General features: G+C 41.4%; 1 protein-coding gene across 1 annotated transcript in view; it reads right to left on the bottom strand.

The window, feature by feature from the left end:
- Window positions 1-783: 783 nt before the first annotated feature.
- The window catches only part of akt1 (v-akt murine thymoma viral oncogene homolog 1), a 130180-nt gene continuing 108307 nt past the window's right edge, over window positions 784-22656 (bottom strand). The window contains exons 8-14 of the mRNA XM_070877511.1: window positions 22578-22646; window positions 21906-22031; window positions 21497-21625; window positions 8343-8557; window positions 3552-3639; window positions 2652-2754; window positions 784-2379 (exon numbers count right to left, since the gene is read on the bottom strand). Of these exons, the coding sequence (XP_070733612.1) occupies window positions 2300-2379; window positions 2652-2754; window positions 3552-3639; window positions 8343-8557; window positions 21497-21625; window positions 21906-22031; window positions 22578-22646 (810 nt within the window). The 3' untranslated portion in view covers window positions 784-2299. The remainder of the gene's footprint in view (window positions 2380-2651; window positions 2755-3551; window positions 3640-8342; window positions 8558-21496; window positions 21626-21905; window positions 22032-22577; window positions 22647-22656) is intronic.

Genomic DNA, 22656 nt, shown 5'->3' with positions numbered 1-22656 from the left:
GGTTGCTGAACAGATGTCACATTCGAGCAGCTCAAGAGAATATGGTCTGTCTGTCATACCACCTGGACCTGAATTAAGTGCCAAATGGCGATGGCTAAACTACCACATGGTGTAGATTAATCTTTTACTTACAAAAATATGTATCGTGCATTTATTTACTGCAAAGAAAAATGACTGAAAAGGTTCAATTAATGAAAATTTGAGTGAAGAACCTGAGGAAAGAGTTATTTAACTAATACAGTAACTTAACAAGTTGGTTATCAAACAAGCAGTTTCAGAGAGAAATGTAAACAAAAGATCGATGAATCTGGGCACTTTAAAGTATTCTTTGAAATATTGGGCACAACACCAATACCCATAGAAATTGGAGTTTTTCCTGACTAATTGGGCCAAACCTGGCTGGTCAATTACAATTAAAATGTATATTATGGATGTCGCCAGGTGATAACTGGAGATTTTAATAAATGATGATTAGTGTGCAACCAAGCACAGTGCAAAGCTCTATCAAGTACGACAAATAGTGGTGCAACTGAGCAGCTTATCAACTTGCTGGATATTTCTGCTACTCGATCCTAATTACCTATCTCTTAATCCCTGTTATATCATTAGCCAATCTACTTGGTCCTGAATTGAGATAGGTACCCACTGTTTGAGCCTATGAATAATAGCCAAAAGATTATTCACAAATTCTTGTGATTAAAAAGAAAATCACAATATTCTTAAAAATAAATAGATTTAACATTTTGAGATATCTTGGGTACACTGTCCAGTTAGTTGTCCACTGGCAAGTTTATTTGACATACACAAGTACACAATTTAAAATGGGAAGGAATTTGCCCGCATGCAAAGAAAATAGATCTCACATGTTATATCTGTTTTATTTGTTCATTTTTGAAGGAAAATGGTATATTATGCATGTAAAAATACTACAGTACAGTGTACAAAATTATGGTAACTGGTAGTTATTATCTTGGACCCTCCAATGCCATGAGGGAAACAGGAAATACTGAGTACTGAGTGTTTTAAGTGCTGTCGTTTGTAGAACATTCACTCTACAAACGCTGTATGGACTGCCAGCTCAATCCTGCAGCTTCAGCACAGCTGTTTTAATGGAGCTAGAATGGAAGTAAGCAACCTTAAGGGAATGTGACTGATGACTGAACAGATTCTTTACAGTTTGGACACAGCAAGATGGATATTATTCAGCTCCATTTCAGGACAATCATTTTCAGAAACAAACTATAAAAAGGGAAACAATATTCCTCAACATTCACTGTCAAACATTAAATTACTAAATGTGGTATTGACAGAATTGATCTTATTGAAAACACTGATAAATGACACGAGCAAAATATGAATGTAACGTCCAAAGATGCGCAGCAAGTGTCAAAGAAATGGCAAGGTTACTGACACAAGAACAAAACAATATTATGTGAAGTGGTAAGTGGGTTTTTTTTTAAAGAACAAGTTGCATCCTTCAGTGGCAGATTTCAGTCGGTGGCTAAAACTGAAATGCATGATCTTGTTCTAGATTCAATTTTTTTTCTCACAAACTACAGCAAAGTTCCTGCTGCTGCAGCTGTTGTTGTGCCTCACTGAGACCATTTGTTGTTTGTGTGTTTTAGAAGAGGTAAACAAATTACAGGAGGAGCTCTGGTTGGACTCCAGACTACCTTTGTCCTTTAAAGTACATTGGACCGGTTAGCTTTGTGAATTCTCTGACTTTGAGGTTTACTTATTGCACTAGCTACTAAATTAGTCACATCTTTCATACATGTTACCAATAGAAAGGGCAGGAATGGATTATTACCTAGCTTTTATAGGTAAGAAAATATCTTGCAGGAAACCAATTACAATGAGCGGTTTACTAAAACAGAATGTTAAATCCATTTGATATGTTGGGCACCTTCAATGCAGACCATAAATATATAGAGTTAATAAAGGAGAGTTCAGTTCAAAGTATCAGTTACCACTCTCCTGTCAATCAAAATGATACTCGTGCATTCTAAATGCATGCCATCATGGAGCTGCTCACTTAAAATTAAAATTAAGTTACTGCATAGGAGCCAGTATTTCAGTTTCAAAAAGTAGCTAATTTTCCATCATATCACAAATGAAGGAAAGATTTTGTCGAAACAGCCAACATTTTTTTCCCAAATTACCTACAAACATTATGTAGTTGGATAAACCAGCCAGATAAGTCTGATAACCTCTCATATGAGTTTCTGATAATAAGAAGTTCTTAAAATCCGATTTGGCTTTCTTATCGTTATGAATTTTTTTTTGAAGACGGTCGAGTTCAGTCCCTTCCACTGGCTGAGTATGAAAACTGGGGGAAGTGTGGTCTTCTCTCATTGTCTATAGATTCCATACTGCCATCTGTTCAACACAAGAGCCTCATCAATAACTGCACACACAGGTCATTTTACTTCACAAGTGTCACATTTTTTAAAGTTTGACTAATCATTTCAGACACACATTCAAAGTAATCAGTCGATAACTTCTGAGATTAGGGTTTAGAAAGAGCAATGCAAGGTGAGATTCACATAGCATCCATTCCCATATTGGAACTGATCTGTACAACTATTTGGCACAAATTGAAAAACATAGACAAGCTCAAAAATATACAATAAAAATGTAAGTCAGAATACCTCGATCAGGTGGAGTGATCGTTATTGTCTGTGCTGTAAATTCTTCATCAAAGTACCTTGTGTCCATCTCGGATGTCACCTGAGGCTTAAATGGTGGAGTAAGCTGTTGAATATACAAAATGTCATTATTTTATTGTACTGACATCATAAAGAAACAATCTAATGTACACATTGTAGTTAATACTGGAATAAAAATGTGATAATTTGGTCACACAGCAGTGTTACAGAACACAGAATGTGGCCTTTAACCTAAGATTAAACATAGAATGGGTTCTGTTTTTTTTTATGGTCACCAATGTAAGGGATGTTCATGCTGGGGAATGGAACACCTTTCATTTCGAGAACCTAGTGTCAGTATCAAGCACCCCAGCTCAGGTATTGCACAGCTATGCTCCTTTTACTCAAACCCAACAATGTATCTCAGCCCTAACCCAAGAAGAGTATCCCTGATGCAACAGTGTGGTTTAGGGTGTTAGCTTAGCCAGTCTTGCTGTTATTTTGCAGCATCATTCACAAAGTACCTGCTCACTTGTCCAGTCTCCTAATCAAACCCTCCCTGACCAGCATGAGGTAATGGTGCGGTGAGAAAGTGGCTAACAACAATAAAAGTAGTATAATGAAAGAACAGAGAAGGACAGAAAACCAATCGAATTAAACAGATAGTGCTGTGGGGGCATTGGTAGATTGCAGGTTTACATCTGTGATTCCTGCATACATGCTAGGCCTCAATTCTGAATATACCATTGAAGGATGTATCCAGTGCAAATTAAGCATTTCCTCATGGGGTGGGGGAAATATGCTCATCCTAAAATGGATATATTCAGAACCCTTTTATTCAATAAATTGTGTGTCTATGGTCTACACTGAGTGACTCGGTCAAATAGAACATTTTGTCATCACCTTTTTCTGATAGACATCTTGCCACTCGATTCCAGCAAAGAATTTGTCTTGCATTATTTCCTTTGCATCATCTGAGCCACCACCCAACCTAGTGAGGAAAACAGATTATACAACAAAAACTTGCATTTATGTAGTGCCTTTAACTGAAAACTATCTCGAGGCACAAGGGGAAAAAAATTACTCCGAGCCAAATAATATCCTAAAAAGAATTTGCATGCACAGATGGGTGAAAGTAGAGCTGAAATTAGACAGAAACATTGGCCCGGAATTTGCGGTGTGTAATGATGGCAAACCACCAAGCATTTGCAGTCATTACTCCTCTGAAACTGACCGCAACTTCAGGATGTAGTGTGTGCGCAAGTAAACACGGGAATCCTGAAGTTGCGGTCAGTCATTCACTGCTCAGATACTGGCTACGCTGTGGACATGCCACCCGCCCCACCCCATCTCCCACTAATTTGTCAAATTTTGAATCAATCACTTTGACTATAAGTGTACACAAATAAAATATTTTCTTACTCAAAAAGATATTTTGTTCAGAAAAGGCATGTGTGTATAAAAAAATAATAGAAAATCCTTGACTGACCAATAACAGCAAAGTAATTAGCAACATTTTATTGTTGTTTACAGTTCATGTTATGCCTGGATCAGGAATTCTTTATAAAGCAAGTAAAGGGGAAATAAGTTGAAACATCACAATTCTACATTCGATCAAATATTTATCTAAAGCTAAATTTAATCCCACCCAAAATTTCTAAGGCAAATTAATGAAGTGCTTCCAGGTCAAATAAGTGTTAGTATATTATTTTCAATAGAAAGAACTTGCATTTTCTTAGCATCTCTCACAATCCTTAGGATGTTCCAAAGCACTTCAATTGCAGTCACTTGTAAGGTCTCATTGTAGTTAAGGAGGAGGAGCGTGAAATATTAGATGATAAACATAGAGAGAGAGGAAATATTAAGAGGTTTAGCATCTTTGAAAATAGATACATCGCTAGGCGTGGATGAAATGTATCCCAGGCTGTTAAGAGAAACAGGGAAGGGAGTCAATGATGGATCGGATTAGGCGGTGGTCCATCCAGCAGTCATCAGCTCCTGTCATGGCACGGGTGGTGCGAACATCCTTGTGTTCCCTGCTTCGGATGATGACATAGTCGAGCAGGTGCCTGTGTTTGGAGGGACGGTGTTGCCACTATGCCTTGTCCCTCTGGCGGAAGAAGAAAGCTGTTTCCAGTGGGGTTCTGCAGGGCTCAGTACTAGGTCCTTTGCTTTTTGTGGCATACATCAATGACTTAGACTTCAATGTGGGGTCATGATTAAGATCTTTGCAGATGATACAAAAATTGGCCATGTGGAAGATAGCTCTAGACTGCAGAAAGATATCAATGGACTGGTCAGGTGGGCAGAAAAGTGGCAAATGGAATTCAATCCAAAGAAGTGTGAGGCAATGCATTTGGGAAGGGCTAACACAAGAACACAAGAAATAGGAGCAGGTGTAGGCCATTTGACCCCTTGAGCCTGCTCCGCCATTTAATAAGATCATGGCTGATCTGATCATGGACTCGGGTCCACTTCCCTGCCCACTCCCCAAAACCCTTTATTCTCTTATTGCTCAAAAATCTGTCTATCTCAGCCTTAAATATATTCAGTGACCCAGCCTCCACAGCTCTCTAGGGCAGAGAATTCCACAGATTTACAACACTCAGAGAAGAAATTCCTCCTCATCTCAGTATTAAATGGGTGGCCCCTTATTCTGAGACAGTGCCCCCAGTTTTAGTTTCCCCTATGTGGAAATATACTCTCTGCATCCAACTTGTCGTGCCCTCTCATTATCTTATATGTTTCGATAAGATCACCTCTCATTTTTCTGAACTCCAATGAGTTTAGTCCCATCCTACTCAACCTATCTTCATAAGTCACCCCCCTCATCTCTGGAATCAACCGAGTGAACCTTCTCTGAACAGCCTCCAATGTAAGTATATCCTTCCTTAAATACGGAGACCAAAACTTCATGCAGTACTCCAGGTGTGGCCTCACCAATACCCTGTATGGTTGTAGCAGGACTTCTCTGCTTTTATACTCTATCCCCTTTGCAATAAAGGCCAACATTCCATTTACCTTCCTGATCACTTGAAATACCTGCATATTAACTTTTTGTGTTTTATGCACAAGAACCCCCAGGTCCCTCTGTACTGAAGCACTTTGCAATTTTTCTACATTTAAATTTTAATTTGCTTTTCTATTATTTCTGCCAAAGTGGATAACCTCACATTTCCCCACATTATAATCCACCTGTCAAATTTTTGCCCACTCACTTAGCCTGTCTATATCCCTTTGCAGATTTTTTGTGTCCTCACAATTTGCTTTCCCACCCATCTTTGTATCATTAGCAAACTTGGCTACATTACACTCAGTCTCTTCATCCAAGTCATTAATATAGATTGTAAATAGTTGAGGCCCCAGCACCAATCCCTGCAGCATCCCACTAGTTACTTTTTGCCATTTATCCTGACTCTGTTTTCTGTTAGTTAGCCAATCCTCTATCCATGCTAATATATTACCCCAACCCTGTGAACTTTTATCTTGTGCAGTTAACTTTTATGTGGCACCTTAGTGAATGCCTTCTGGAAATCCAAATACACCACATCCACTGGTTCCCCCTTATCCACCCTACTCGTTACATCCTCAAAGAACTCCAGAAAATTTGTCAAACATGATTTCTCTTTCATAAAACCATGCTGACTCTGCTTGATTGAATTATGCTTTTACAAATGTCCTGCTACTGCCTCCTTAATAATGACATCCAGCATTTTGCCAATGACAGATGTTAGGCTAACCGGTCTATAGTTTCTTGCTTTCTGTTGTCTCCTTTTTTAAATAGGGGTGTTACATTTGCGGTTTTCCAATCCGCTGGGACCTCCCCAGAATCCAGGGACTTTTGGTAGATTACAACCAATGCATCCACTCTCTCTGCAGCCACTTCTTTTAGGACCCGAGGATGCAAACCTTCAGATCTAGGGGACATGTCCGCCTTTATTCCCATTATTTTACCGAGTACTATTTCTTTAGTGATAGTGATTGTTAAGTTCCTCCCTCCCTGTAGCCCCTTGATTATTCCCTATTGGGATGTTCTTAGTGTCTTCTACTCAGAAGACCGATACAAAATATTTGTTCAAAGTCTCTGCCATTTTCCTGTTCCCCATTATTAATTCCCCAGTCTCATCCTCTAAGGGACCAACATTTACTTTAGCCACTCTTTTCCTTTTTATGTACCTGTAGAAACTCTTACTATCTGATTTTATATTTTGTGTTAAGTTTACTTTCATAATCTATCTTCCCTCTCTATTACTTTTTTTAGTTGTTCTTTGCTGGCTTTTAAGTTTCCCAATCCTCTGGCCTCCCACTAGACTTGGCCACATTGTATGCCCTTGTTTTCAATTTGATAACATCCCTTATTTCCTTAGTTAGCCACGGATGGTTATCCCTTCGCTTACAGCATGTCCTTCTCATTGGGATATATTTTAGTTGAGAGTTATGAAATATTTCCTTAAATGTCTGCCATTGCTCATCAACTGTCCCACTCTTTAATCTATTTTTCCAGTCCACTTTAGCGAGGGAATATATAATAATTGGTAGGATACTGAGCAGTGTAGAGGAACAGAGGGATCTTGGAGTGCACGTCCACAGATCCCTGAAGGCAACAGTTAGATAACGTATACAGGATACTTTCCTTTATTAGCCGAGGCATGGAACACAAGAACAGGGAGGTGATGCTAGAACTATATAAAACAGTAGTTAGGCCATAGCTAGAGTACTGTGTACAGTTCTGGTCACCACATTACAGGAAAGATGTGATTGTACTGGAGAATACAGAAGAGATTTACGAGGACGTTGCCAGTACTGGAGAATTTTAGCTATGAGGATTGGATAGGCAGGGGTTGTTTTCTTTGGAACAGAGGAGGCCGAGGGGAGGCTTGATTCAGTTACATAAGATTATGAGGGGTCTGGATAGAATGGATAGGAAGAACCCTTTTTCTCTAGCAGAGAGGTCAATACCCAGCGGGCATAGATTTAAAGTAAATGGTAGCAGAATTTGAGGGGAATTGAGAACTTTTTCACCCAGAGGAAGGTGGGAGTCCGGAACGCACTGCCTGAAAGGGTGGTGGAGGCAGAAACGCTCATCACATTAAAAAAGTACTTGGATATGCACTTGAAGTGCTGCAACTTACAAGGCTATGGTCCAAGAGCTGGAAAGTGGGATTAGGCTGGATAGCTCTTTTGCGGCTGGCAGACACGATGGGTCAAATTGTCTCCTTACCTGCTGTAAATTTCTATGATTCTATAAACAGTAATGACATAGTTGACCAGATAATGATTTGGTGCTGGTGCCTGATTGATAGCCAGTACGCCGGGAGAGCTGCCGTACACTTCTTTGAATAGAGCCATGGGATCTTTTACGTCCACCGAAGCAGGCAGATGATGCCTCTATTTAAATGTCATTTTCTTCCAGGAAAACTTAGTTATGCAAGTTATATATGTTAAAATGACAGAGACAATATTCATAGCTGGTAAAGGAAATAAGCATTAATATAAATTAGCCGTGACATTTCAAAAGTGTGTGTGCGCAAGGAGAAGGTACAAATTTCTCAACTGAAATTTAAAATTTAGCTTTGATAGTATCAGCTTTCTGCCTCGGATGGTGTGTGGCTATTGTTCAGATTTGCAAGCACTGCTGGTGGGATTGTTTTATAATTACATGGCTACTGCAACCCAGAAAAAGCTGATACACACCTTTGTTTAGGATCTTTTTTCAGCAACCCAGAAAGAAGAGATTTGGCTTCAGGTGACAAAGTGCGTGGAAATCGGATCTCCTCCATTAGAATAAGCTCAAACAACTTTTCATGGTCCTGATTGTAGAAGGGAAGGCGACCACACATCATTTCATACATCACAACTCCAAGGCCCCACCAGTCTACAGCGCGCCCATAATCATTATCCTCTAAAACCTGAAACACAAGAAAATGGAGGTGTGGTACAAATTATACAGATAAATATGATTCGCTGTAAGATTATCTGAAAGATCCAACATTCCATAAGTGTGAACAATTCATAGAACATTATTTTCAGCTCCTGTAAGGATTACTCACTTTCAGGCACAACCTTTTGGCCAGGAAGGAAGAGCAATCCAGTGAATTCATCAGCACTTCACTAACTACAAGTGCAACTGTTGTTGGTAACTAGATAAACAATCTGCATCAGATCTACAATTGTTGGGCAAGCTTTATTTCACGGTTTATCATTAACAATATGATGGTATCATTCATGTCCATAAAACCTATTCTATCAAAATGTTATGACCTTTTTAGAATCATAGAAGTTTACAGCACGGAAGGAGGCCATTTCGGCCCATCGTGTCCATGCCGGCCAACAAGAGGCTATCCAGCCTAATCCCACTTTCCAGCTCTAGGTCCGTAACCCTGCAGGTTACGGCACTTCAGGTGCACATCCAAGCACTTTTTAAATGTGGTGAGGGTTTCTGTCTCCACCACCCTTTCAGGCAGTGAGTTCCAGACCCCCATCGTCCTCTAGTTGAAGAAATTTTCCCTCAAATCCCCTCTAAACCTTTTACCAATTACTTTAAATTTATGCACCCTGGTTGTTGACCCCTCTGCTAAGGGTAATAAGCCCTTTCTATCTACTATATCCAGGCCCCTCATAATTTTACACACCTCAATGAGGTCTCCCTTCAGCCTCCTCTGTTCTAATGAAAACAAATCCAGCCCATCTAATCTGACCCCATAGCTTAGATTCTCCATTCCCGACAACATCCTCGTAAATCGCCTTTGTACCCTCTCCAGTGCAATCACGTCCTTCCTGTAATGTGGTAACCAGAACTGCATGCAGTTCTTCAGCTGTGGTCTAATCAGTGTTTTATACAGTTCAAGCATAACCCCCCCCCCCTACCTGCTCTTGTGTATTCTATACCTCGGCTAATAAAGGCAAGCATTCCATATGCCTTCTTAACTACCTTATCTACCTGGCCTGCCACTTTCAGGGACCTATGGACATGCTCTCCGAGGTCCCTTTGTTCCTCTACACTTCTTAGTATCCTACCATTTAATGTGTGGTCACTTTCCTTGTTAGCACTCCCAAAATGCATTATCTCACACTTCTCTGGATTAAATTCCATTTGCCACTGTTCTGCCTGCCTGACCAGTTGATTGATATCTTCCTGCAGTCTGCAGCTTTCTCCTTCATCATCAACCACACAGCCGATTTTAGTATCATTTGTAAACTTCTTAATCATACCCACTATATTCAAGTCTAGATCATTGATGTATATCACAAAAAGCAAGGGACCTAGTACTGAGCCTTGCGGAACCCCACTGGAAACATCCTTCCAGTCGCAAAAGCACCCCAAAACATCCCCAAAATGTGCCGATTGTCCACTTAACGTCCTTAAATTAAATCAATTACACGAACGCAACAGCTCTCGCGTAACAAATATCCCAAAGTACTTTATAAGAGTTTGGAGAGCCTGGTCAGAAGTGGAAAGGAAATTATGAGAGGTGGTCAAAAGTGTGGAGGTCAAAGCAGTAAGTTTTGAGAAGACTTTTGAAGGTAGAGAGCAGACTTTGAGTTGCAGGGACATATTGTCTGAAGTATCTGCTGCCAGATGAGGAAGGGGCCCGAATCAGAGGTGCAGAATGCATGAGTTCTGAGAAACAGGACTGAAGAAAATTACAGGCACTCCATCATCGGAAGAATATCAAAATCAAATCAAAAAGGTGCAGCGTAAATTCATTGGGATGTTACCATGGATGAGGAATCACAATTATGACGAGAGTTAAGAAATTAGGACTTATGCCACCAGATCCGAAAAGACTTAAGAGATGACTTGATAGAGGTGTTCAAGATTATGAAAAAGAACAAGGTGCCTTTATATACTGGCTTTAATGTAGAAAAACAGAAAACAGGTGCCAAGCCAAAGAATGGATTACAAGGTGTGACCAAAGAGGTGGGTTTTAAGAAGTCTTGATGGTTGATAGAGGAGAGGTGATAGGAAGGGTTTAGGCAAGAAATTCCAATAAGTAGCAACGAAGCAACGGAATCCATGACCGCCAATGGTGAGGCAAGGGTTGGTGTCAGAGTAAGGGAGAATTTTAAATTTGAGACGTTGTTGGACTGGGAACCAATGTAAGTTAGCATGGAAGGAGGTGATGGGCAAGCAGGACTTGGTCCATGATGGTATACTGGCAGCACAGTTTTGGATGAGCTGAAGTTTATGGGGAGTGAAGGGTGGAAGATGGGAATGTTGGCATAATCAAGTCTGGAGGTGATGAAGGCAAGTATGAAGATTTTAGTGGCAAATGGATTGAGGTAGAGGCAGGGCGGGTAATGTTACGGAGTAAGCAAGCAATCTTTGTTATGAAGTCAGAAAGCCAGCTTGGGGCTGAACAGGACAGAGAGATTGCGAGTGGTCTGGTTCAATCTGAAAGAGTAGCTAGGGAGCAGGATGGATTCAGCAGCAAGAGAACAGAATTAGTTGTAGGGGTTTGAATTTGTCAGCTTTAGTCTTTCCGATGTTTAGCTGCACGAAATGAAGATTGGATGAGACTGGATACTGGACAAGCAATTTAATAACAAAGAGGCAGTGGAGGTGTTGGGAGTGAGAGCTGGGTGTCATCGGCGTACATGTGAAAGCTGATCTCGATTCAGCAGATGATGAAATGGGACAGCATATAAATGAAGAGGAGAGGGATAAGGATAGATCTTTGAGGACTCCGGAGGTGAAGGTGCAGAGAAACCATTGCCGGAGATACTCTAGGTCCAGTTAGATAAGCGTGGAACTATGGGCCAGTTTCACAGAGCTGGGCAGTGGAGGAGAGGCACTGGAGCAGATGGCATGGTTAAGCGTGTCAAAAGCTGCAGAAGGGTCAAGTAGGACGAGGAGAGATAGTGCACCACAGTGACAGAGAAGGTAGATGATAAATGTACACTTGTGGAATAGGTGAATCCAAACCGAATGATTAAAAAAAGCCAGAAGGCATAGGCTGTACTTTGAAACAGATCTTGGAAATTACCATGAAAATGAAGAAAACTTAAGTTAGGATTTTGAAACAAAAATGACCCATAATCTTTTATCTTAAGAGATGAATACTTAACTGGAATGTTCTAGAAATAATGCAATGAAAGATTTCACCATAAACACTGATCTTGTAATTACAGATGCAATGCATTGTAAAAAAAATTATCCTTCCTCATTATCAATTTGTAAAGGGATAAAACTGCAATCTATTTCATAAAATGCAAGGCTAACAGGTTTAAAGTAAAGATCATTTCAGTTTTCAGTATAATTAATGGTATGACCTTTCTGATTAATACTCAAAAACTCACAATTCACCCATTGATGCAACAGTCCATGTTTAGAAACTTTTTACAGTGTAATTTATTTTTGTTGAGACCATTACCGAATCATTTTTTTTTTTAAAAAGCATTTCTTTTGAGTTCATCAGAGGTCTACTGAATTTGCCTGAATACATTTAGGGTGATTTGATTGATCATCTTGTCTGCATTAATAGCTGGTGTAATTGTTCGTTTTTAATTCTTAATAAGGTTTGTGGAGAATTGCAGAACTCATCTGCCGTCAAGAATCTGAGCAGGTATTATGTTACTTACACACGGGTCTATTTACAGCAGCTCCTGCCTGTATGATTCAAACCAAGCGACAGCTGGTTGTACAGCTGCCCCATATATGTATAGGAGAAACACAGCTGCTTGCCTGCCAGAATTCCAGGAGCTACACTCATCAACTCTGTTAAGAGTAATCAGAAAGTTTTACTGCTCAGAAGGTATCATCCTGGACCCCAAATTCCTGATGATCTTATCGATGAAACTGAAACCTTGCAAATCAAGTGTTAAAAGACACAACTTTTAAATAAGTTGTAGTTAATTAAATGTATCTTAATTAGGAATAATCTTACCCTCCCCCTCTTCAGGTGCTTGCAATGCATTTCATCACAAGTTCTACAGCTGTCATGTCACAGCTTCTCAAATCCCCACATAGAGTTTGTAATCCAGATCGTACTAACTACCCTTTACTGGCAGGGACAGCCATCAAGTTGCATTGCATTGGTCCAACATACACATGTATTAGTCAGAGCAAATTCATCCCACAGTGCTAATATTGACTGCACCACAGACTGGATAAGTGAAGGAAGAATAGAAATTTGGCATCTAAGTCTACTATACACCCTAGATTAGTCTATACGATACCAAAAATAGACAAAAAAGCCAGAAAGGGAGAAGATTAAAACTAGATTCTGAAAATGATAATCATTTATAGAAACAGCCTGAATACAGTTAAGAAAAAAAAACAAACTCTGATTTAAAAATAAATGACATCCTTTGTTTTTAATTGTAATCAGCAGCCTCGTCCCTGGTGGCTCCAGAGAGGGAGTCCATCATCATCATCATAGGCAGTCCCTCGGAATCGAGGAAGACTTGCTTCCACTCTTAGCATGAGTTCTTAGGTGGCTGTACAGTCCAATACGAGAACCAGAGTCTCTGTCACAGGTGGATCAGACAGTGGTTGAAGGAAAGGGTGGGCAGGGAGTCTGGTTTGCTGCACGTTGCTTCCGCTGCCTGCGCTTGATTTCTGCATGCTCTCGGCGACAAGACTCAAGGAGCTTAACACCCTCCCGGGTGCACTTCCTCCACTTAGGGCGGTCTTTGGCCAAGGACTCCCAGGTGTCGGTGGGGATGTCGCACTTTATCAGGGAGGCTTTGAGGGTGTCCTTGTAATGTTTCTGCTGCCCACCTTTGGCTCATTTGCCGTGAAGGAGTTCAGAGTAGAGCGCTTGCTTTGGGAGTCTCATGTCTGGCATGCGAACTATGTGGTCTGCCCAGCGGAGCGGATCAAGTGTGGTCAGTGCTTCAATGCTGGGGATGTTGGCCTGGACGAGGACGCTAATGTTGGTGCGACTGTCCTCCCAGGGGAATTGTAGGATCTTGCGGAGACATCGTTGGTGGTGTTTCTCCAGCGACTTGAGGTGTCTACTGTACACGGTCCACGCTTGAGGCTTTCCGTGACCGGTGGGCACCGCAGGGAATAACATCTCTATAGACATATGCAATAACATGATTTAATTTTACAAGTTTACTTTGGATCTGTTGAAATCAGACCTTATGGTTCAATTTATTTATTAGCTGTGCTTCCTTAAAACAATGGAGCATGGCAAATTTGTTTATTGATGACACCCAGTGTCATCCTTATGGATCAATTAACAAGAGGCAACTGAAGCTCATCCTTATCTGCAAACCATCAGCAGTTTTAGAATTGATTCAGGTTTCATCTTTAAACAGCCTGGTGTTTAGTAAGAAAGAATATTGTTGCTATAACATGGTCAGGATTAGAAGGGCACATATTCAAGATTTTACTTCTTCACATGGAGACCTCTTAATCTCAGCTATGCTGTCAGAAAAAAAGCACTCAGCCAAGGCCAGGCACTACCTAAAGGAAAAAGAACGAGCTGTCTCATGCTGTTCTCGTATACCAGCAGCCAGTTAGAAGGTGCTTTTACGTGGTCTATTATTATTGTTCCTGTCTTATGGAGTAACCTCCATACAAAAACTCTCCCCCTTTTACTTTAATATTGCTGGTCGCACTGAGTTCTGCTGTGTAATGAAGACACCCAGTTACTGTTGCAGTGCAATTTTGTAGGACTAGCTCCTTACGATTACTTTCTTGAAACAGTCCCCTTAATCCAACAGCCCATTCATTGTGGGTTTACAATGCTGCTGGTTCCTCGAGTGTCAGGTATTTAAATCCAGAAATGCAAGAAGTCTCTCATCAGTTGTACTTCTGTAATACTGGATAGTGTTCAGAAGTGGCAACCTCCCTAATAAAAGCCACCAAGATTAACTGCAGCAACCCTCTGCTAGCTCTCAAACCTGGGGACAAGCCTAGGTCCTTCCTGGTCTGGATGAGCCTGCTATTCATTGGGTAAACTCATTGGGGGGGGGGGGGGGGGTTGTTTTTAAGTCGAGTGGGCCTCTGAAAATTTTCTAACTTTTAGGTTTTACACAATTCATGGCGGTACCATCAATAAAAGTAACTCCAATTAATCACAGACTGCTGTTAAATAACTCAGCTGCAAAAATAAAGGAAGTCTGGTGGTATCCGCAGAATGCCCACACCACATCCCCATTTGTGAATATTATGGTGAAACAATGAGAAAAACTAAAGTCTGTTAAAATGGGCAGCGCTAGAAATCACAAGGACAATGTGTGACAGCTGTTTAACACACTTTACAAGAGAAACTAAGGCAGCTATAAACATTGAAGCCTTTGATAACCAGAAGCTCACATTTCCCAGATACTACCATCCCGTGAACCAAATTCCAGCATGCAGCTAAAAACAACTATACAACAACTGTGTAAACAGAAGCAACTATTCTACATTCCAGTGCCCAAGTCAAAAGATGACATTAAAGCAAAGAGAACATCTACTTTTTCATTTTAAGGGCATTGTTCCTAGGTTAGCAACCAAAAAATTCAAAATCCTTAAGTAGGTGGTTTCGAATTGTAAAAGATCGCTTCAGCACAACTGTCCAAATTTGAGTGAAGAACCAAATTGTAATTATTTAAACAACTTTCTTAGCATTGAACACCTCTTACTCTGTCTTTATGCTGTGCTTCTGCCCACCTTCAGCTTTTATTAAAGTCATCGTCATTTACAGTTTATGGAACAATTGTACTTGGACTTTAGGGAGGATAAAGGAAACGCTCCTGAACGTATAGTTTCATTATTTGTACATTCACATTTCATAAGTTCCTTTTATTCATTCCAGTGTTTCTCTGATCAGTCTCCAACAATGGTAATAGAATATACCTTCACTTGTGCCCATTAGGTCATACTTCTAACAATTAACTGAATTCTGCATAATATTCAAAATGGCACTTTGTTATTTATAAATTTTGTATTAATTTCTCAACTTTGCTTCTGGAGAGAATTTATATTACCAAACTATTTCTCTGGGTAGTAAAATATCAGTTTTATTTACTAGTGAGACCCTAAATTTATTAGTAAACATTTCTCACTTAACCCACAGAGTCAGATTTTCCAGCATAAGGCACTGATGTTTGAACTGCAGCTGAAACTGGTATCACTGAACTTTACAACCTTCTATCCTGATATGGGTTTACAAAAATGGGAGCCTGGAATTAAACCACACATACATACACAATATACTATTAAAGCTCCTTTGGTTACCAAGTAATATTTCAGTAGTTTTAGTTTAGACTTTAATAGATGTCGTTCCACCAACCCCAGGTTATAAAAGATATTAAAAGCCAGTGCAGGAAGTCACTTTTTCAAATTCAGCCAAAGCACTGTATCATAAAGCATTTTTAAATTGTTCATGTTTGTACAATTGTTCATTATTGTACAACAAACTTCTGCAGACCCATTGTTTGAAGCAACTGCTCCAAACATGACGATTTTCAAAACAAACCCAGAGACTGATGACAGAAAAGTGATTCATGTGTGGCAAAATAAAATTTTAAAAATCACATAAGTTTCCAAAGTTACTGAAGTGATACTTTGGTGCTTACAGACATGCAAATGAGCCAAACGGATGGTTCCCACTGTGGTATTTTCAAAAGAAACCTAGTGTCTAGCAACAAAGTCTTATGGTTAAAAGATGAGGAAGTATTTTAAAACTAACAAGGTAACAAGTTGTCCTTTACACAAAAAATAATACAGGTGTGACGTCCAAAACCTGGGCCGAGGCCGGGGGGGCGTGGGAAGATTGGGCCGGGGGTTGGGGGACGGGGGGGACGGGGAGGTAGGTCACGCCGAGGCCGGGGGGGAGGTCGGTCGGGCAGCCTGAGGACTGGAGGTCGGGCCGCTGAGGCGGGGTAGTCCGGATTTCGGAACATTTTCCGGACGACCCTGCCATGGATCGGCCCAGTGTCCGGAACTCCGGATTTTTGATGTCGCACCTGTAATGGACAAATAATGACATAAAAGTAAATCCTGACATTTCTGTTTAGAGAAATACCTTAGTAAATGTACTAATTTAATCAGTTAAACACATTAAATTCGAAGTACTTTATTAACTGCCCTATGTGACCTTGCTTAAAATTTATTCCAAAGTCAGTCCCAATGACATGTTCCGTGCTAAAATAAAGGAAAGGATTTGCATTTATCTAGCATCTTTCATGATCTCAGGACATCCCAAAGCACTTTACTGCCTAGGAAGTACTTTTGAAAAGTAGTCACTGGCTGGAATAGATATTTGAATGGATATAGCGGAAAACTGGTTTAGCCATTCACTGCCAGATCTGGCTGAACCACATAAAGCATCATCAGATCCTGCTCTCTTCTGCCAAAATTCCTCACTACTCACGAATCATTCTATTCTCCATTACTAACTGTCTCCTTAAATCCCTCTCCCTTGTCTCCTCCACCCTCACCTCCGACAACAAGAGCGAGGAGCTCATGGACTTCTTTGTCTCGAAGATTGAGACCATCCGTTCAACTGCCTCTGCCACTTCCCTTCCTTCCCCTAGACCACCGGGCCAAACCTACTCTATGGTTCCCCCCTGCCTTAGCCCTGAACTCGCATTTTTCTCCAGTTTCTTTCCAATCTCCCTTCATGACCTCTCCGCACTCACCTTGTCCACGGTACCCACTTCCTGCTCCCTCGACCCTATTCCCACCAAACTGCTGACCACACAACTTCCTTAATTTACCAAAATTCCATGGATTCTGGGGAGGTCCCAGCAGATTGGAAAACTGCAAATGTAACACCCCTATTCAAACAAGGAGGCAGACAAAAAGCATGAAACTATAGACCAGTTAGTCTAACATCTGTAGTTGGGAAAATGTTGGAGTCCATTATTAAAGAAGCAGTAACAGGACATTTGGAAAAGCAAAATTTGGTCAGACAAAGTCAGAATGGATTTATGAAGGGGAAGTCATGTTTGACAAATTTTCTGGAATTCTTTGAGGATGTAATGAACAGGGTAGATAAAGGGGTACCAGTGGATGTGGTGTATTTGGACTTCCAGAAGGCATTTGACAAGGTGCCACACAAAAGGTTACTGCACAAGATAAAAGTTCATGGGGTTGGGGGTAATATATTAGCATGGATAGAAGATTGGCTGACAAACAGAAAACAGAGAGTCGGGATAAATGGTTCATTCTCTGGTTGGCAATCAGTAACGAGTGGGATGCCGCAGGGATCAGTGCTGGGACCCCAACTATTTACAATTTATATTAACGACTTGGAAGAGGGGACTGAGTGTAAGGTAGCCAAGTTTGCTGACGATACAAAGATGGGAGGAAGGGCAATGTGTGAGGACATAAAGAGGCTGCAGGAGGACACAGACAGGCTAAGTGAGTGGGCAAGAATTTGGCCGATGGAGTATAATGTTGGAAAGTGTGAGGTCATGCACTTCGGCAGAAAAAAATCAAAGAGCATGTTATTATTTAAAGGAGAAAGATTGCAAAGTGCCGCAGTATAACGGGACCTGGGGGTACTTGTGCGTGAAACACAAAAGGATAGTATGCAGGTACAGCAAGTGATCAGGAAGGCCAATGGGATCTTGGCCTTTATTGCAAAGGGGATGGAGTATAAAAGCAGGGAAGTCTTGTTACAGCTGTACAGGGTATTGGTGAGGCCACACCTAGAATACTGTGTGCAGTTTTGGTTTCCATATTTACAAAAGGATATACTTGCTGTGGAGGCAGTTCAGAGAAGGTTCACTAGGTTGATCCCAGGGATGAGTGGGTTGACTTATGAGGAAAGGTTGAGTAGGTTGGGCCTCTACTCATTGGAATTCAGAAGAATGAGAGGTGATCTTATAGAAACGTATAAAATAATGAGGGGGCTTGACAAGGTGGATGCAGAGAGGATGTTTCCACTGGTGGGGGAGACTAGAACTAGAGGGCATGATCTTAGAATAAGGGGGCACCCTTCGAACTGAGATGAGGAGAAATTTCTTCTCTCAGAGGGTTGTGAATCTGTGGAATTTATTGCCTCAGAGAGCTGTGGAAGCTGGGACATTGAATAAATTTAAGACAGAAATAGACAGTTTCTTAAACGATAAGGGAATAAGGGGTTATGGGGTGCAGGCAGGGAAGTGAAGGTGAGTCTATGATCAGATCAGCCATGATCTTATTGAATGGCGGAGCAGGCTCGAGGGGCAGTATGGCCTACTCCTGTTCCTATTTCTTATGTTCTTATGTTCTTTTCTGGCTCCCATGTTAGCTGACATTGTTAACAGTTCTCTCTCCTCGGGTACTGTCCCCCTCTCTCTCAAATCTGCCGTCATCACGCCTCTCCTGAAAAAAACAACCCTTGACCCTTCCGTCCTTGCAAACTACCGCCCCATCTGACAGTGTAGCATTTCCTCAGTACTGCACTGAAATGGAGTGAAACAATGCTGTATGCAAAAGGGATTGCACCACCGAATCCCTAATTCACAATGATGGGATCAAAATCTCCTCTCTCCAACACCCTTAAGATATGACATGAGTTTGTATGTTAATGGTTCCTCATAAGTTCAGATCCACAAGACAAAACTGACCAGACAGTACAGCAAGTGTTTATTTGGCACCTTTAACTTAGTAAAAAGTCCCAAAGCACTTCACAGGAGTGTTAGAAGACAAAAAATAAATTTGACACCAAGCCAGATAAGAAGAAATTATGACAGATGACCCAAAACCTGGTCAAAGAGGTAGGTTTTAAGGAGCGTCTTGAAGGAGGAAAGAGAGGTAGAGAGGCGGAGAGGTTTAGGGAGGGAGTTTCAGAGCTTAGGGCCTAGGCAGCTGAAGGCCTGGCCACTGATGATTGAGCAGTTATAATCAGGGATACTCAAGAGGGCAGAAGTTGTGGAGCGCAGATATCTTGAGGTGGGGGGGGATTGTGAGGCTGAAGGAGATTAGAGAGATAGGGAAAGGCAAGGCCATGGAGGGATTTGTAAACAAGGATGAGAATTTTGAAATCGAGGTGTTGCTTAACTGGGAGAAAAATATAGGCCAGCAGGCACAAGGGTGATGGGTGAGCGGGGCTTATTTAAAAAATTGGTACACACTGCAGCCATGGTCCGCCAGTGGTGGAGGGAGTGAATGTTTAAGGTGGTGGATGGGGTGTCAATCAAGCGGGTTGCTTTGTCCTAGATGGTGTCAAGCTTCTTGAGTGTTGTTGGAGCCGCACTCATCCAGGCAATTGGAGAGTATTCCATCACACTCCTGATTTGTGCCTTGTAGATGATGAAAAGGCTTTGGGGAGTCAGGAGGTGAGACACTTGCCGCAGAAGGTTCACTAGGTTGATTCCGAGGATGAGGGGGTTGACTTATGAGGAAAGGTTGAGTAGGTTGGGCCTCTACTCATTGGAATTCAGAAGAATGAGAGGTGATCTTATCGAAACGTATAAGATTATGAGGGGGCTTGACAAGGTGGATGCAGAGAGGATGTTTCCACTGATGGGGGAGACTAGAACTAGAGGGCATGATCTTAGAATAAGGAGCTGCCCATTTCAAACTGAGATGAGGAGAAATTTCTTCTCTCAGAGGGTTGTGAATCTGTGGAATTTGTTGCCTCAGAGAGCTGTGGAAGCTGGGACATTGAATAAATTTAAGACAGAAATAGACAGTTTCTTAAACGATAAGGAGATAAGGGGTTATGGGGAGTGGGCAGGGAAGTGGAGCTGAGTCCATGATCAGATCAGCCATGATCTTATTGAATGGCGGAGCAGGCTCGAGGGGCTGTATGGCCTACTCCTGTTCCTATTTCTTATGTTCTTATGGTAATGCCGTGGAATGTCAAGGGACGGTGGTTACATTCTCGCTTGTTGGAGATAGTCATTGCCTGGCACTTGTGTGGCGCGAATGTTACTTGCCACTTATCAGTCCAAGCCTGAATGTCATCCAGGTCTTGCTGCATGCGGGCATGGACTGCTTTATTATCTGAGGAGTTGCAAATGGCACTGAATACTGTGCAATTATCAGTGAACATCCTCACTTTTGACATGATGATGAAACAAAGGTCATTGATGAAGCAGCTGAAGATGGCTGGGCCTAGGACACTGCTCTGAGGAACTCCTGCAGCGATGTCCTGGGGCTGTGATGATTAACCTCCACAACCATCTTCCTTTGTGCTAGGTATAACTCCAGCCAATGGCGAGTCCCTAATTCGCACTGACCAGATTTACTTGGGCTCCTTGGTGCCACACTCGGTCAAATGCTGCCTTGATGTCAAGCGCAGTCACTCTCACCACACCTCTAGAGTTCAGCTCCTTTGTCCATGTTTGGACCAAGGCTGTAATGAGGTCTGGCACCAACTGGTCCTGGCTGAACCCAAACGGGGCATCGGTGAGCATGTTATTGGTAAGTGCCGCTTTATAGCACTGTTGACGACACCTTCCATCACTTTGCTGATGATTGAGAGTAGACTGATGGGGCGTAATTTGCTGGATTGGATTTGCCCTGCTTTTTGTGGACAGGACATACCTGGGCAGTTTTCCACATTCTCGGGTAGATGCCAGAGTTATAGCTGTGCTGGTGCGAGTTACGACACGGGCTGCTGAGTTTTGAATAACCTCAAGTTTACGAAGGATAGAATGTGGGAGATCAGCCAGGAGTGCGTTGGAGTAGTCAAGTCAAGAGTAGTGCAAATCGGCACTAAACCGAAACCCTGACTCAAACAGACCATGAGGATGTTTGGTGTCGTGCAATGCTGAGATTAAATTCACAGTGTTGAGATGCAGCAGAAACACTTTAACACAACATTTGGCTCCACTGTACCTGTCCTGGTAATACCTGATGCTAACAATGGAAGCTAAATGTGTCAACATGTTTCATTCTCCAGCACTGAAATTCCTAACCTGGCAGAGCACACAGCAAAAAATATGAGTAATAAAATTTAACAACAAACCTCTGGTGCAAGGTACTCTGGAGTTCCACAGAAGGTCCTCATAGTTGCTCCATCCTTGATACCTTCTTTGCAAAGCCCAAAGTCAGTTATCTTAATGTGGCCATCGTTGTCTAGCATAAGGTTTTCCAACTAAACAAAATTAAGCAACAATACACTGAGTATACAAGAACCAGTCATTATTATTCCACTTACTGATCCATTAATTCGCACATATATAGGGGGAGGCGTCATGACAAATATCTCGTCAATTTAATGACCGGAAATCTTGTGTGTGATTCAGTAGTCCCTCTTGTAAAAATCTTGATACTTAATTTCACAAAGAGAGATATTTATCATATCACTCCAGCATACCTTCTAATTATGTGATTAACAGTTTACTGCAGACAAAGAAGGCAGTGTACTTTCCTACCTTAAGATCTCTATACACTACATTTTTTTCAGAATGAAGATAATCCAAGGCGGAGACAATCTCTGCTCCGTAGAAACGGGCACGGTCCTCAGAAAAGACACGTTCTCTCGATAAGTGAAAGAATAACTGAAATAAAAACATCTTTTATTTATTTAGTCCCTTTAACGTAGTAAAATGTCCCGAGGCACTTCACAGCAGCGTTATAAGACAAAACAGATACATTTAACACAAGGAGTTGTTTAAAATATTTATAGTTTCACTCATGAGTTAGTCACTCAGCGCGTTTGCCCAATGGGTAGCTGAGCCATGCATGGCAGGAAGGTTGATCTCGGGTTCAGTGCCTGTCTGTGCTGAGTTAGTTTGTTTCAGCCAGGATAGTGGCTGGGATGCTACAACTGACTTCAGCACCACTGGATTAGGAAAGGGAGGATAACATTATCTTGGATTCCCACTCTTGATTATCTTCCAGTCACTTCAGGTGGAAGCACTGTTGAATGAGAACTCAGCAGTGATGCTGGCCCAATGGTCAAATAACTGCGAATCTCACTACAGAAATATTAAACTGTACTCAGCAAAGTCTCAACAGCCTAAAAATGGTAAATAAGGAAAGATAATTGGAAGAGAAATAAAACTTCTAGATGCCCTTGTTCAATTAACAAATATCTTCCTTACCTCGCCTCCATTTGCATAATCCATAACAAAACACAAACGATCATTTGTCTGAAAAGAATACTTCAGAACCTTTAGGATA

This window comes from Pristiophorus japonicus, chromosome 4 (genome assembly GCF_044704955.1).
Source record: "Pristiophorus japonicus isolate sPriJap1 chromosome 4, sPriJap1.hap1, whole genome shotgun sequence".
Classification (NCBI taxonomy): Eukaryota; Metazoa; Chordata; class Chondrichthyes; family Pristiophoridae; genus Pristiophorus; species Pristiophorus japonicus.
The sequence above is the reverse complement of the archived record's forward strand: the minus strand, read 5'-3'. Positions and strand labels throughout refer to the sequence as shown.